At 32.4% G+C, this 17,866-nt stretch overlaps 1 protein-coding gene across 3 annotated transcripts in view; it reads left to right on the top strand.

Annotated features, from left to right (window-relative positions):
• Mdga2 (MAM domain containing glycosylphosphatidylinositol anchor 2) overlaps positions 1-17,866 on the top strand; it is a 790,036-nt gene that overhangs the window by 736,245 nt on the left and 35,925 nt on the right. For all 3 annotated transcript variants that reach the window (XR_009228346.1, XR_009228345.1, XM_046461748.2), the window contains exon 11: positions 15,360-15,537. Coding sequence is in view for 1 of the 3 variants with exons in the window: in XM_046461748.2 (XP_046317704.1) it covers positions 15,360-15,537 (178 nt within the window). In the remaining 2 variants the exon portion in view is untranslated. The remainder of the gene's footprint in view (positions 1-15,359; positions 15,538-17,866) is intronic.

Here is a 17,866-nt window from a genome sequence, read left to right as displayed (position 1 = left end):
CCACATGGAAAAATTCATTATGATATTTCTAAGGTAATGTGAGTAAAATTCATCTTGCTCAGGAAAACCTATGAAAGCAAAACATTAAATATAAAAGTAGGAAATGAAGAGTCATGATCAAAATTAAGAGGGTGGCTTTGAAAGTGGCTAGTTTTACATTCCTGAATCATCTCTTTATTACCAACTGTATGATCTGAGAATATTAATCAGTTTCCTCAACTGAGGAAATAAGGATAACAATATTACCCCAATGAATTTTTGGAAGATTATGTTAAAATAACAAGTAAATTGGAGCAAAATATTGGTAATAATGAATCCTAAAAAAGTTGATAACTATTTTTTTACACTTCTTAGTGTTTATTGGGATGTAACCACATCTAAGTAAAGGGGAACTTTATTAAAAGGTGGATGTACTATTAATACATTTAATGTGTTTGTAAAATGCATATTTAAGGAATAAAATATAATGTTTTGATATGCATAGTAAAATTATTATAGTTTAGCAACTTAACATATTCATCATCTCACATAGTTACTATGTGTGCATGAGTACATCTATGTGTCCAGCAAATTTCCAGTATACAACACATTATTGATTATTGTCCTCATATTATACATTAGGTCTCTAGGCTTATTTATTCCACATAACTTAAATTTGCATACCATTTGACCTTCATCTCCCCAATTTCTACACACTCCTGACCATGGTAACCACCTTTCTGTGCTGCGAGTATTTGGTTGATTTGGTTTTTGTTTGTTTGTTTGTTTGTTTGTTTCTTTTTTTTTTGTGTGTGTGTAGGGGGGGAGGGGGTAAAATTCCACATGTAGGTGACATCATGCAACATTTCTTTTCTTCTTTTTCTATTTGTCTTCTTTCACTTGGAATAACGTCATCTAGGTCCATCCATGTCATTACAAATAGCAGGATCTTCTTAGAAAGGTTAAATAATCTTTCCCTAAATGTGTGTGTGAGAGAGACAAAGGGATCACTATTATTTATCACTGATGGAGACTTAGGTTGTTGCCATATCTCATTTATTATGAATAATGCTTCAATGAACATGGGCATGCAGGTGTCACCAGGTAGTGATTCTATTTCATTTTGGTATATACTCAGAAAAGAGATTTCTAGGTCATATTATCTATTTTAGCTTCTTTAGCAACCTCCAAATTGTTTTTCCACAGTGGCTGTACCAATATACATTCCCACTAGTGGCATTCAAGTATTTCCTTTTCTCTAAATCCTTGCCAACATTACCTCTTGTGTTTTGGAGAGTAGCCATCCTAACAGGTGTGACATAATAGCTCCTGTAGTTTTGATTTGGATGTCCCTGGTGATTAGTGATGTTGACCACCTTTTCAAAAACCTTTTGTCTACTTTTATTTATTTGTTGGGGAAATGTTTGTTCAATATACATTTTTTGCCACATTTTTGTTGGATTATTTGGGCTTATTTTCATTTTAGCTATTGAGTTATGTGAATTTCTTACATAATTTACATATGCACCCTTTTGTCTGATTATGGATTACAAATGTCTTTGCCAAACCTTTCCATTTTGTTTATTGTTCCCTTTGCTGGACATAATATTTTTAGTTTCATGTATTCTCACTTTATCATATTGCTTGGTGATTTTTGTGAGACATCCAAAAAGTCCTTGCCAAAACTAATACCAAGGAATTTTTCTCCTATTTTCTCTTAGGACGTTTGTGGGTTCAAGTCTTATGTTTTTGGACTTAATCACTTTTGAATTGTTTTAATAGATCATATAATTACTCAGTATCTTCTTCTTCTTCTTCTTTTTTTTTTTTTTGCATAGTGAAAATCCAGTTTGCTCAACTCTATGAACTGAAGAGATTATCTTTTCTCCATTGTGTCTTCTTGGTGGCCTTGTAAAAAATTAGCTGTGTATGCTTGAGTTTCTTAACTCCTTATTCTGTTTCACTAGTTTATATGTCTATTTCTAAGCCAGTTGCATGCTAGCTTGATTGCTATTTCTTTGTAATCATACTTTTTCCATTATATTTCTTCAAAGAAGCTCAGATGCCCTTTTTAATACAATCGTCACTTCTATTTTGAGACTTCCTACAGGTGGGGGTATATTAGCCTGCTCATGACCTAAGTACAGTTATTCTGAGCCACAGCCACCTGCATTCTGTTCTACTCCATGACACATTTCCTTGTTTAAGTTTAGATAGGAAGCTTGCAAAAGTTCAAAATTGTTTTTCCATTTTTAAGTCTTAAAATGTTTTTCTACAATTATAGAATGCTTATAATGAAACTTGAAGTTTCATTATTGAAAATATCCATAATCAGACAATGCTTTGGATGATGAAATTGTAGTTATTGAAATTGTGTACATGTCATATTCTTTAAACAAAAGGAAACTGTTATTTTCTAAACTAAATAAAGATAATTTATTGAAGATTTATCCTCATATGCCCTGTTTATTAAAGGCCCAAAACCCTCAAGCCATGTATTTAAATAATGTTTAAAATGTAGTCTGCATTATCATGATTATAATTTATCTTGAAAATGTTACTCATTAACTACATAAAACAGAAAAATATGTTACTATAACGTAAGACAAAAAGTATTCTGCAAATTAAATTTTAAAAAAAGAAGTTTCCTCAAGCATTCCTAATGTTTTAATCAGCTTTTTTAAATACTATGACCAAAAGACCTGACAAGAACAATTTTAGAGGAGAAAACGTTTATTTTGGGACTCATAGTTTCAGAGGTCTCATTCCATAGACAGCCTGATATGAGCCTGATATGAGACAGAACATTATGGCAGAAGTATGTGGTAGAGGAAAGTGGTTCGGGACTTGATAATCAGAAAGCATAGACAGAGAGACTCCACTCACTAGGGATAAAAATATACATCTCAAAGTTCCACCCCCAATAACCTACCTCCTCCAGCCATACCCTACCTGCCTTCAATTACCACTCAGTTAATCTCTAGCAGAGTATTAATTCACAGATTGGAATAAGGCTCTCACAGCCCAATCAGTTCACCACTAAACCTTCCTGCATTGTCTCATGTGGTGAGCCGTGTTTGTAGACCGTTGCCGCCATTAGAAGATGGCGCCGGTCTCCGTTGTAGATCTTGGTAAACAACTCCTTATTAGGAAAAGTTGGCGCGCTATCCCTCAATACCCTATGAGAAAACCCCGCGTGGCAGCTTTGGATTGGACTTGAGTAAGCTTTATTAGGCTATGCTTGGGCGCTCGGCGGGGGGTCACTAGAAGATGATACATGAAACAAGGCCTGAATAAACTGCTGAAAGAAGAATCCTGTGTCGTGTTTTCCCTTGCCGGCGAGGGGTCGCGGCAGTCTCACACATGAGCTTTTGGGGACACCTAATATCCAAACCATAACATCTAAGCTTAGTGTTCTTAAATATATTTCAAATGTTACAAAGGACATAAAATAGTCATGTGAAGAGACAGGAAGATGTAGGAATAACAAAATTCATTTGAACATTGTTCTATATTTCTTCCAAGATCTTTAACCTTATTCTCCTTATTTTTATCACTTTACTTCTGATAGAAATCTTTATATTTAGAAACAAAAATATATGCATTTTAATAGAATGTGTTAAAATATAAGAATATAAGAATTAAATTAACAAATAATTAGCTCATAAAAGATCCCAGTTCATAGTAATCATTCAATAAATATTAACTGTATGTAAATTATTGCCATACAGCTCTTCTAATATGCTTCAGACTGTCACATTTGGAATGTAACATTAGGTCACCTAACAGTTTGTACTAAACACTACAAAATAAAATGCTAGGCCCACTTACAAGAATGCTAAGCCCATATGTAACATTTTCACTTAACTTTTAGTTATTACAGAAGCAAGACTTTTTTCACATGCTAAGGGGCCACCTTTTGTTCAAAGTTCTACTCTAATATTTTTATTCATTTTCCTGGAACTGCGTTTTTAACATTGTCACATATTTGACATACTTAGAGAGCTTTATGTTCTATTTTTTCTTCTACTTTTTCTATGTCTTTTCTTTCTTTTTTTTTTTTTTTTGTTCTTGTTACTGAGGATTGAACCCAAGGGCGCACAACCACTGAGCCACATCCCCACCCATTTTATTTTTTATTTAGAGACAAGGCTTCACTAGATTGCTTATAGCCTCAGCTAAGTTGCTGAGGCTGGCTTGAAACCTGTGATCCTCCTGCCTCAGCCTCTGGATGTACCATCGCACCTGGCTCTTTCTATTATTTCCACTCCTATGCACACTGAGCAAGGATATGTCACTAGTTTGTCACAAATGACTGCTATGTGTGCCTGATGCTTAAGTTAATTTTTTCTTTAAAATAATGTTTATTTGCAAGGCCTTTCTTTTATCTACCAGTGTTATTTGCTAGATCTTCTGCCTGCATATCTAATTTATGTCATTATTGATAAAAGAAAATTATTGTAATCATTGATAAAAGAAAATTATTGTAATTATTGATAAAAGAAATGTAAATAGGAAATACTACAGGGAATAATTTTCAAGATACTCAGCACTTGACCACAGTTTACTATGTAAGTTAAAATGTTTGATTGCAAGAGGCTATTGGGAATTTGAAATGCTAATATATATATATATATATATATATATATATATATATATATATATATTATTGTTCTCTTGATCAACTGCTCCTTCATTATTTAAAATTACAACAGAGAAGGCTGTGGTTTATGGGCCAGGAATGCAGATTTGTCTTCCACAGACAACTACCTGCACAAAACAAGAGGCAAATAAGTTTTGAATAGATTTTATAAGATTCAAGCAAAAAGCCATAGCCTTGAAAGTAGAGGCTTTAGCCAAATGGAGGTCAAGGTGGTGGAAGTAAGAAGAACCTGAGTGAGGTAGGAAAAAAGGTTGAGCTCCGAAATTCTGTATGTCAGGAATAAAAATAGTGAATGAAATTCCTAGTGCAAACACAGAGTCCGCAGGCATGGTAAAGGGAAATATGTTAGTAAAAGGAAGAGAAGAGCAACAGAGTGAGCCCAAGAACTATTCTCTGAGAAAGGCATCAAATTTCCTCTTGAGGGTGGAAGGGGTGGCTTGCTTTCCAACCTGTAGGGTTAGCCTTGGAGCTTCGGCCTGCACCTGGGGGTTCTCAAGTAGCATAGTAGAGTAAACAGAGTCAGATTTTCAGGGAATGGTACCTGGTCAGTTCTTTGCAACTCTGTGGTACTAGGGAAGCAGACAGAATCCACCAAATATCTGAAAAGTGGCAGAGATAATGCTGTTAGACCTAAAGGTCTTATGATTTCCCCAAGACATAGACTGAAATGAACTACTCACCAAGAGCCAGGCAGTTTCAACAACACAATAAACAAACATTAAGTGCTAGAATAGAACAAGGAAGACTAGATAAAGTTGGCTAAGTCTGAAAGAATATCAATAGGAATCCCAAATAATAAACACCCCTTATGCCACCAGGTTGAGATGCATTGCAGCTGGGCATTGTGCTGCCCCCACTTCTCTAGATACTTCTTTGGGCTCAGAGTGATTGAGGTTAAAACCTGAGTTTATCAGGTTGAAATCTCAAACATATAGTTTACATTGAATCAGTAAGAATTCATTTTCTGTCATCAGAAATGAGATAAAATTTAATTTTAAAAATAAAAATATTTTTTTCTTAGAAGAAGCAAACAGGTGGTTATGAAATCGGTACCTTCTCTAATTGCTACTTAATATAGTTCTCTACTGCTTGGCAATTTTATGTTGTATTCTCTCATATTTGGAATCAGGAATTTCCGGATATTTTACATTTCAATTTATAGATCTCAGTAGCAAGAAAATTATGGTTTGAACTCTCTTCAAATAACGGATGTACCTAACTAGCTGTTTAGACTTATAAAAGGGTTAATATTACTTGTCAGTTGTATTACCTTAGCTGCATTATTTATACTGGAGCATACTACACTTTGGAAATTTGGTTAAATGTAGATCCTAATGCTTTTTTATTGCAATCTGATATACAATGCAAGCTGACAACTGTTTGCACTTGGCAGTGACCTATCACATTTATGACAACGGAAGTACAACAAAAAGCAAGGCATGTTGCCCTCATATGTTTGGGGGGATAGCATCCAATTTTCTCTCAGTAGACATCAAGGCAATCTGTGGAGGGACTAGTCATAAATCAGTCTGTCAAAACCTGAGGCTGACTTTCAAGGAATGCTACTTAACTATAATTTAGGTATGATAATGCAAGCTTCCAAAGACATAACAGATCAAAACTAATAAACGGTTGTATATCTAAAAAAGACACTGCCATTTCTAAAGGTATAAATATCATGAGCAAAATATGATAAGCAAAATATTTCCATAATTGCATTAAAGTAACTCTTCAGAAGAATTTAAATGGACTATTAAGAAGATAATACTGCAACTTTTGGTAATGAAAGAAGAAAGGTGTGTAATTAGATGGATAAATATGTTTTAATTAGTTTAAAATAGAAATAAAGTCCATTAATGATATGTAATTTATTATTTCCTTTCCCCCAAAAGGAGTTATTAACACAATACTCCATCTTAAATCTATGTCATCTATCTTTTATTGGTGACTATATGGGAATTTTATTATAACTCATATCTTTAGGAGTTTATATTCTGTGGAATAGTCATAAGAATACAGGACTTAGGGTCTATAATACCTGAATATCTAATATCCTCCCTTAATTTTTACCAGTCATGTGGCTGGTAAAGAAGAATAGCATTTTCTTGTAAAAAGGGAATATCAGTATTTCTCTTATAGAGTTATATTAAAATGAGGAGAATAATTATGGGTATATATGTCTTGTATTCACTAGGTTATTCCCTTTTCTCTTTGAGGTTCTCACAAATGCAGTACTTTTCAATGTACTTTGTGATAGTGCTGAAAAGAGCCACAGTCCAAAAGAAAAGATGGCAGCTGTTTTCCCTTAGACATTTCAAAGTCTCTTGTCAACTTTTTGCTTAATTTGCTTTAACAAGCTAATTTTGTTTTTTGTTTTTTGGTTTTTTTTTTTTTTGTAAAATTAAGGGAAAATTCGGTATGATTTTTCCTCCTGAAACTTTTTCAACAATATCCTTTTTTTAATCCTCTGTGATAAAAATAATACATTATAGCTTTTAATAAAAAGCCACCTAGGTTGTAATTTGGGGGCTTTAAGTTTACCCCCTAATGACATAAAAGGAACAAATGTCTTGTGAGAAATTTAAAAATGGAATTTTAATTGATATAAAAATATTTTAATATTTGCTTTCCTATCACCATGCTTACAGGCTTGATCTGGGACTGTCACGTGTAGTTAGGTTTAGATCCCACATTTTTTGAGGATGTTATAGTTTTACATTATTAAAGTAGAATGATTTTGCATTTTCTTTTGTGTATGTGCAAACATTGCATTTAGTTTTCCATTTTTCCATTTTGCACAGCTCACTGATATACAATATGAAGTATTTAATTGCTTATTTCTCCAACTACTGAAGTATATACTTTCATTACAGCTTTAAATTAAAGACTTGAAATCAAACTTATTTCTTTTTTTATGCACATATGAAGTTATGTACTTTGGAGTTTGTAATAAGTAACAACATCAATGTATCCACCAACTAAAACTACTTGAGTAGAACATTTCATTATAACAACAGAATACCTACAGTCTCTCCCTTGGGATGTAATACAAATATTGAGTGGTATTAAACCTATATTAACACAGAAAAATATACCTTGGTTAAACTTGCATATCTTTAGATAATAGTAAAAAGTCAAATTATTCTTTATATGTATTTATGTTTAAACTGCTTTTCTCCATCTTTTGAAATATCAGCACTTTGGCTTTAGCTCATATATAAAAATTTTTTAAAAATCTATAGACAGTGAAATAATTATTTACATTATTTTATAGAATTTTAGCTTCCAGAACTGACAGAAATTTTGCAGTGTCTACTATTAATTATGCACAATTATCTATGAAAGATAAGTACTTTCTTTGGAATTAGGTTTATATCCTTCTCCAATATGTCTTTTATATTCTTTGCCTGAATTTGCCAGTAAATTCAGTGACTATATGATAAAGTTAATGACCAGATACTATAAGTATAAAAATTAATAAGAAGTTGTATATGGCTAAGTACCTCTGTGGGAAAAAAAAAACTATTGTAAGTGTATTGTAACTAAATATATAATAGCTATAATAAAAACAACTAGGGGAGCAGTAAATTTGGGGTATTTTGCAAAGGAAACTGGTATCCTAGAAAAAGTCATTTGGGGAATAACAGGTTTTAGAGCTGTACTCTGCAGCTGTATAGCCTTACAGTTGTTTAGGGTTAATTTAGCTTTCCTCTGCTTTAGTTTTCTTATTTGTAAAATAAAGCTACTGTACATTCCTACCTACTGGTATTAGTGGTAGATTGAATATGATAGTAAGTATGAAACAACTAACATAGTACCTGGCACAGAATAAGAACTAAGGTATATATAGTTTAATTTTATTATTAATTACCTAATCTGAACATACAATTGATCAATGTAGAAATGTTATAAGCCGCTACTAGTAGTAATGAGATGATCTTGCAAGACTAAGCTGTGTTTCACAATATATAGCTTAGGCATCATTGAAATACAATTCCATTGGTCGACACTTGGCATTTTGGTTAGTAACAGGTCACCCAGTGACTCTTATGCATGTCCAAATGTAAGAACCATCAGTTAAAAAAAAAATCAGAAACACCAAACAAAAGATCTTAAAGGTTGTTAGCTCAAAAAACTGATTCCAGAAAGAAAGGAAGAAAAAAGTATTAGACAAAAAGTGCCCTGTCATCATAGAATTCCAGGGAGAAAGCATTCTAGGAAAATTCAGAGTTACTCATCTATAACTCTTATTCTTCAATTCTCTTTTAAAAAGAGAAACATTTCAGGCACATATAAAATAATATAATCTCATTTTATTGCATATGGATTTCCAATTTTACCAGCACCATTTGTTGAACCAGCTATCTTTTCTCCAATGTACATTTTTGGCTCCTTTGTCAAATATAAGATAACTGTAATTATGTGGATTAGTCTCTGTGTCCTCTATTCTGTAACATTGGTCTATAAGTCTATCTTGGTGCCAATACCATGCTATTTTTGTTACTATTGCCCTGTGGTATAGTTTAAGGTCTGGTATAGTAATGCCACCTGCTTCGCTCTTCTTGCTAAGGATTGCTTTAGCTATTCTGGGTCTCTTATTTTTCCAGATGAATTCCATGACTGCTTTTTCTATTTCTGTGAGAAATGTCATTGGGATTTTGATTGGAATTGCATTAAATCTGTACAGTGCTTTTCGTAGTATAGTCATTTTGACAATATTCATTCTGCCTATCCAAGAACAAGATAGATCTTTCCATCTTCTAAGGTCTTCTTTAATTTCCTTCTTTAGCATTCTGTAGTTTTCATTGCAGAGGTCTTTCACCTCTTTTGTTGATTTCCAAGTATTTTATTTTATTTTATTTTGGTGCTATTGTAAATGGGGTGGTTTTTCTCATTTCCCTTTCAGAGGATTTATCACTGATGTACACAAATGCCTTTGATTTATGAGTGTTGAATTTGTATCCTGCTATTTTGCTGAATTCATTTACTAGTTCTAGAAGTTTTCTGGTGGAATTTTTTTGGGTCTTCTAGGTATATAATCATATTGCCAGCAAATAGTGCTAATTTGAGTTCTTCTTTACCTATTTGTGTCCCTTTAATTTCTTTCCTCTAATTGCTCTGGCCAGTGTTTCAAGAACTATGTTAAATAGAAGTGGTGAAAGAGGACATCCCTGTCTTGTTTGAGTTTTTAGAGGGAATACTTTCAATTTTTCTCCATTGAGAATGATGTTGGCCTGGGGCTTAGCATAGATAGCTTTTATAATGTTGAGACATGTTCCTGTTATCCCTAGTTTTTCTCGTGTTTTGAACGTGAATGGGTGCTGTATTTTGTCAAATGCTTTTTCTACATCTGTTGAGATAATCATATGCACAAAACTCAACTCAAAGTGGATCAAGAACCTAGGAATTAAACCAGACACTGCATCTATTGGAAGAAAAAGTAGGCCAAAATCTCCATCATGTCAGATTAGGCCCCAACTTCCTTAATAAGACTCCTATAGTGCAAGAATTAATATCAAGAATCAATAAATGGGATGGATTCAATCTAAAAAGCTTCTTCCCAGCAAAAGAAACAACCAATGAGGAGAATAAAAAGGCTACTAATTGGGAACAATTCTTACCACATGCACATGAGATAGGGCACTAATCTCTATATAAGAGTTCAAAAATTTTAACAGCAAAAAAACAAATAACCCAATCAATAAATGGGCCAAGGAACTGAACAGACACTTCTCAGAAGAAGATATACAATCAATCAACAAATATATGAAAAAATGTTCGATATCTCTAGCAATTAGAGAAATGTAAATCAAAACTACTCTAAGATTTCATCTCACTCCAGTCAGAATGGCAGCTATTAAGAATACAAACAGCAATAAGTGTTGAAAAGGATATAGGGAAAAAGGCATACTCATACATTGCCAGTGGGACTGCAAATTGGTGTGGCCATATGGAAAGCAGTATGGAGAATATTTGGAAAACTGGGAATGGAACCACCATTTAACCCAGCTATCCGTCTCCTCAGTCTATACCTAAAGGACTTAAAAACAGCATACTATAGGGGCGGCAGCCACATTAATGTTTATAGCAGCACAAATCACAATAGCTAGACTGTGGAACCAACCCAGATGTCTTTCAGTAGATGAATGGATAAAGAAAACGTGGTGTATACACAATCGAATATTACTCAGTATTAAAAGAGAATAAAATCATGGTATTTGCAGGTAAATGGATGGAGCTGGAGACTATAATGTTAGGTGAAATTAGTCATTCCCAAAAAACCAAATGCCAAATGTTTTCTCTGATTCACTGATGCTGATTCATAATATGCTGCAGGGAGTAGAGAGGATGGGAGGATTAAGTGAACTGTAGATAAGGCAAAGGAGAAAAGGGGAGAAAGTGGAAGGGAGGGAGAATAGGGGTAGGGAAGAGAGTGGAATGCAATGGTTATTATTACCTTAAGTATGTGTATGAAGACATGAAGGATGTGACTCTACTTTGTGTACAACCAGAGATATGAAAAATTTTGTTCTCTATATATTATATGAATTATAATGCATTCTGTTGTCATATATGACAAATTAAAATTTAAAAGCAATTAAATAAATAAAATAATATAATCATGATTTGTATATCTATCATTAACCTAAAAGAAAAATCACCAAACTCTGTTTCCATCTTACAATTGCCCCTTCTCTTGACACTCCCCTAACCCATGTAACCAGTGTCATTTTTTCCTTTAAATTTTTAATGTCTTTATTAATACATTATAGTTATACATAATATTTAGATTCATCCTAATGTAATCATACAGTCATGGAATACAGTTTGCTCCATTTCAGTCTCCAATACTTCCTCTTCCTGTTCCCCTTTTTCTCTTCCTGTTTCCCTTTGGCTATTCTATTGGTCTTCCTACTATTTCTTTATACTTTTACTTAATTAGGGATTTATAGATATACTTAAAGGTGAAGGTGACATTCCTTGTGGCATATTAATTTTTGTACATAGTATAATTTGGTATTAGTCTTCACCATGCCTCTGCATTTCTTTATACTTGAGTACTTATCTATGTATCTCTTTTCAAAATACGTGATTTAAAATTAAATTTTATCTTATGTTTGCTTCAAAATAAATGTAATCTCAACATCACTTTTCCAAAATCCAACCATGTCAATATGTGTAGTTTATGTTCCTTTCCTATGCTTTATTTTGCAGCCCATCTTATAAGCTGTGTATAATTTGATACTTTTACCTAGTTGATGGATGTTTAGATCATTTTTTTTGTCTTTTGTGTCATGAATATCCCTAATTATAAATATAAGAGTTTATATAACAGCATTGTTTTTATTGATAAATTGCTCTGAAAAGTTATAGCAGTTTACATATTCATCAAGTATACTTTTGGAAGACAGTTTTTCTCATAGTTTCTGTATATCTTGTGCAGAGGCTCTATTTGCCCTTTCATGGCAGCCTATCTTTTCAAGGTCATTTGCACTGAAAGAATCCTCCAAAAATCTAAATGAAAGTGGGAATCTAAAGGAACAAATGAATTTCCTACTGAAAAATCTGGAGTAGAGGACCCTGAGGGACTAGGCTGTGCCATGAATACATTTCCTTGAGGGAATTGTCTCCAGTCTTCTGTGTATACCCACTATTCTATTGTAGGCTGTTTAGCTTGTAAGTGGGATAAAAACTCACTCATTTCCCATCCTTTGTACACTGCCCTGACAGTCATAAAGAGTCTCATTAATTTACATATATCTATACCAAACTTGAATATTGTTGCTTTTAATTTTTTTTGTTTATCTGATGATGGAAAATAGTGTTGTTTAAATTTGTATTTCCTTGGGGCATTATGAGACTTGAGACTTTTCCCTAATTAGTTATTGGAGTTTCCTCATCTATGAAATGCCTGTTCTTCTTTGGCTTCTTTTGCTACTGAACTCTTTGTCTTATTTAGTTATAGGAATTTTTAATATATTAATTTTATATATTACAAATATCTTCTTCAGTGTTCTGGCTTGTATTTTCCTGTTTAATGAAGAATACTGATGAAAACAAATGTTTAAATTGAAATTTTAAATTTAATGTTAATTTCAAATTTGATTGACCAAATTTTTAGCTTTTCTTTATGATCCACACTTTTCTGTTCAAGAAAACAATCTATTACTTGAGGTGATAATGATATTCTCTGTGGTTTTTCCCAAGTGATTTATCCATTTTAAATTTTTTTTCTTAAAATAAAAAAAAATGCTGGGCATGGTGGTGCAAGCCTGTAATCCCAGCTACTCAGGAAGCAGAGAGGATCATAAGTTTTGGCAATTTACTGAGATCCTGTCTCAAAATAAAATTAAAATGTGTGAGGATGTAGCTCTGTGGTAGATCACTTGCCTAGCATGCATGAAGCACTGGGTTCAATCCCTAGTACTGCAAAACAGTTTTTAAGTTTTTTTATGATACATAAAAACACTAAAAATGGACAAATTAAAGAGGTACCATGTTATGTTTTAATATAGGTATATGTTGCACAATATTTAAATTAGATTAAACATATTTATCTCTGTTTTGCATTTTAAAATTATGTATTTGATCATCCTGAGACTGAGTTCTTTGCATAAAATGTGAGAATAACTTACATATTTGAGATTTTTATTTCCAGATAGAGAACAGTATAGATTATATAAGTAGGATTACCTCACCTTCAGAAAACAAATATATAGATATATGAATACATACTTACATACACACATACATACATACAGCATGTATATGTTTGTGTGTCAGTGTGTGTACATATAAGGTTTTACATGTTTATGTGTGCATAGAGAAAGACACACACACATACATACACACACACACACACTCACAGAGAGAGAGAGAAAGAGACAGAGAGAGAGAGAGAAATTACCAGGAAAAAATACTAAAGGAAAGTGGAAATCTAAAGGAATAAATGAATTTTCTACTGAAAATGCTTTTGCCCTCAGCTGTCCACCAACTCACTCAGACTTGAACTTTGATTCACAATGGTTTGCAGTTTTGAGGCAGACAAGAATGAAAACCCAAAGCCCGCTGAAAGCAAGGCATCATTTTCTCCACTTTAATCTATGATACCAAAGGGTTTCGCAATCAAAGTAAAAGTGAACCACACTGTTGATGCCCTCAGGAACATGTCAGAAGAAAGGAACACTTCTAAAGCAAATGTCTTTGTCCTAATCTCAAAGAACCACCCGTGATAGCATGTTAAGCCACATGATCAGCACATAGCCCAAAAAAACCCAAGTAAATACAAAGAATAAAACATCAAGAAGAAGAACATCATATATTCAAAATATGAAAAGTAGCAGACAACATATTATAAAACAAATATATTTAATATCTATCTAAATACAGAGAGTATTATACATGCACACGCAATGGGGACAATTCTTGTGTACTTGTAAAGTTAATCAGCTTGGATGTATCATGCATGGCAGCTAATAAATTTACATTTCCAAACTTACATGGATAAATTTGGTTTATATGTGTGTAATTATTTTTATCATACTGCCTTTAAGGTTTTTTATTTAAATGAAATCAGTTAAAGAATTATTAATATATTTTTTAAAATCTCTGGAAGGTTTGTATAAGATCAGAATGACTTATTTCCTGAACAGTTTACATAAAGAGTCCTATAAAATTTCCTAAGATCTGAGATTCTGTTTTTTTAGTGTGGAAGGTACAGTGAAGCCCATTCTTCTTATTATTATTGAACTTGGATTGAACCCATGGGTGCTTAAACACCGAGCTACATCCTCATCTTCAGCCCTTTTTTGCATGTTATTTAGAGAAGGGTTTGGCTGAGTTGCTTAGGTCTCACTGAGTTGTTGACGCTGGCTTGGAACTCATAATTCTCCTATGTCAACCTCCCAAGCCACTGGGATTACAGGTATGTGCCATATGTGCCACTGTACCTGGCTCCTATTATTCTTTTTACATGTCGGTGGGTTTTCATTTTCATTATTCCACTGGCATCATTTATTTCAAGGGCACCAATGTGTCTATCTTGCAGATCCAGTGGTAAATTCCTAACTTTCATCTTATGTAAGTAACCTGCCAGCATCCTTCCTATAAAGGTGTCCTGGACACAAAATTGCTCACACCAGTGTTCCCCCATCACTCTTGATCACATTGTCATTTTTCATATTTTCTTAATTGCTTATATGACTCTGAAATCATTGTAGGTGATATATGTATTTCAATATTTATTCTCTCTTTTTTAATAGACTGGAAGAAGTCAAGGAATTGGTTTTGTTTGTTTTAGTTCATAATGTCTATAATACATCTTAGCAACTGTTATGTATGGAATACATGTTTTGTTGATATAATAAAGAAATTGCAGGTATTCAAGAGTCTAATATGCCATGAATATGTTAAATAAGAAGTAAATTTAATATTCCTCCAAACTTTTGGATCAAGGATTTTTGTTTGAACTCTCCAATTTTACTTAATATTGGATAGCCTAAGGATTTAAGTCCTTTAAATCTATTTAATTTACCTTTCATAATTTGGCAGTTTTTCTGCTTATTATAGAAAAGCTAGACTTTAATAAAATATGTTTATCTAACATAATATGCTATTTAATAAATTTCCAGACTGTTTTTCCATTTACCTAAAACACAATAAGTACCTCTAAAGAAAAATACTGGAAAAAAATATTATATAATTGTTTTTATTTCAGGCTGGACAGCAGCGTTGGTGGGAACAGGAGATTAAAATAAATGGGAATATTCAAAAGGGAGAGTTAATTACATATAACTTGACTGAACTAATTAAACCAGAGGCTTATGAAGTCCGACTGACTCCTCTCACCAAATTTGGTGAAGGAGATTCAACAATTCGAGTGATCAAATATAGTGGTAAGTGGCCTCTTATTTAAACATATTTATTTATATATTGAACTGCCTGTAATATTAATTTTATACTATCCACCAAATTTCGAAACAAAGTAAAACTTAACATATTGATTTTTCTGAATTATCAGCCAGGTGAACAAAACAAGCAAAACCCAAACAACTTAAAGATCTTAATATCATAAATTTTAGTATTTCTTTATCAATGTTGAGATATATTATAATACTTTAGTTAACACTGAACCTATGTGATGATGTCAATAATCTCTTTGTTTTACAATGCAATGTGTCTGCATGCTATCTTTTCAAATTTTGGATGACCTTAAAACTTATACCATTAAGAAGTTAGGAAATAGATAAAAATTGTTTGTGTGTTTTTAATAATATTAATACACTTCATTTTTAGAGCAGTTTGAGGTTTACACAGAATCAAGTAGGAAGTAGAGCATTCCCTCCTGACCCAATTCCCTCTATTGACATCTCATATCATTGTTATATTTTGTTGCAATTGATTAATGAATACTGATATTATTAAAGTCAATCATTTACCTTAGAATTCATTATGTATATTGTATAGTTATATATGTATTTCAGGAGTGCTTAGTATCATTTCAGTATCATCCTGAGCAGTTTCAGTGCTCTAAAATCCCCTGTGTTGTACCTACCTATCTCTCCCACTCCTACAACACTGGCCAATACTGATCTCTTTATTGTCTGTGTACTTTTTCCTTTTTCATAATATTGCACAGTTGCAACCAGACAGTACATAACCGTGATAAGCACTGGCTTATTTCACTTAATACATATTTAAATTTTCTCAAGTCTTTTATGGCTTCATAGTTTATTTCTTTTCATTGTTAACTAATATGCCACTATCTAAATACAGTTCAGTGATCTCATCTGTTGAAGGACATCTTAGTTTCTGGGAAGTGGACTGGGGCTGTTGGTGGTTGTTCTTATGGTTGGTGGTCACTTTTTTCTCAATTTGTTAATGTAAAAAAGTGAATGTGTATGTGAGTGCTAGTTGACACCTTACATTTTTAACTATATGTATGATTTTTTTACTATTTAAATGTACTATTTGAGTAAAAATTGAAGCTAGTATAGAAATGTGAAAAAAATTAAAAGTTGATCTTAAACATTTTTCCAGAATAAGCGCTCTAGGGAGAACAAAAGTAATAAGATTTGGAATTATTTTAATGTATTAAAGAGATTAATATTTTATAAGTTGAACTTTGCATGCATTTTAAGACTACAATGTTCAATGAGACTATCTGCCTCAGAATTTTCAATGTATTTTTCAGTGTTGAGTGAATCATTGGTAAAATGTTTCATATTTGTTTCATTCTCTCAGTGGAATATTATTCTTTTATATTATTTATTATCAGGGCTTGACATATGGAGATAATAGAATGCTTTCTTTGCTGCTGAAGTTTTCTATTTTATTTAGCACTAAATATATATTTTTGCACTTAAGAGGGAAACAGTGAATACTGTCAAAATAATAAATAAAGTGAAACTATTAAAATTTTATTAAACTCTTGCATCCACATTCAATTTCCACTAAAAATTAAGAAATATAATGTAGATCAGAATATTTGTAGGCAATCAAGTAATATAAAAAGCATTAAAATCATTGTAAATTTTAAACAAAGTCCTCAAAAATTTGTGGATTTTTATATTAGTTGACATAAATATGAGCTCCAAGAGTCTATGAGATAGACAACTATAAAACCCCACTGTATTTTTCTAAGGTATTTCACTTCATATATTTTATAACATATGAATAATTACCTCCTTTTATCTAACATTAATGCTTCCTGGCCTTTGATTATAAAATAACAGTTTTATGGTGGGGCTTTAGAAACTTCATTAGTAGCAATTTCTTCCAAAGACGCAGTTATTAGGACACAGAAATTATTGATGTCCTGCACAACTAAACAATGGTGAAGTGACCCGAATTCATGCTCTTGTAACAGATGATCTTTAGCACTTTGCTCCAAGTTTAGGAGATGAGTATCAATTTTCTTAAAGAGGGAGAAAAAAATTTCATAAGCTTATCAATTTTTACTGAAAATTCTGAGACACAAACTAAAATGAATAAGAGATATGGCAAATACATATCCCTTATAGTTCTGAGTTTTAAAAATTACATTTATATTCTTAGGCATGCATATAAAATATTAAACATTTTAATTAAAATTACATTTATATAATAAATATTTGGGCAAACCATATGATATATAGGCATTGTATTAGTCTTCTTGGGCTGCCATAACAAAATACCATAGGCTGGCTGTATTAAAAAAGCAAAATTTTATTACCTCTTTTTATA

This window comes from Marmota monax, unplaced genomic scaffold (assembly GCF_021218885.2).
Source record: "Marmota monax isolate L192 unplaced genomic scaffold, Marmota_monax_Labrador192_F-V1.1 WCK01_AAM20220418_F8-fsc00001, whole genome shotgun sequence".
Classification (NCBI taxonomy): Eukaryota; Metazoa; Chordata; class Mammalia; order Rodentia; family Sciuridae; genus Marmota; species Marmota monax.
Note: the sequence above shows the minus strand (reverse complement) of the source record. Positions and strands in the feature narration are given on the sequence as shown.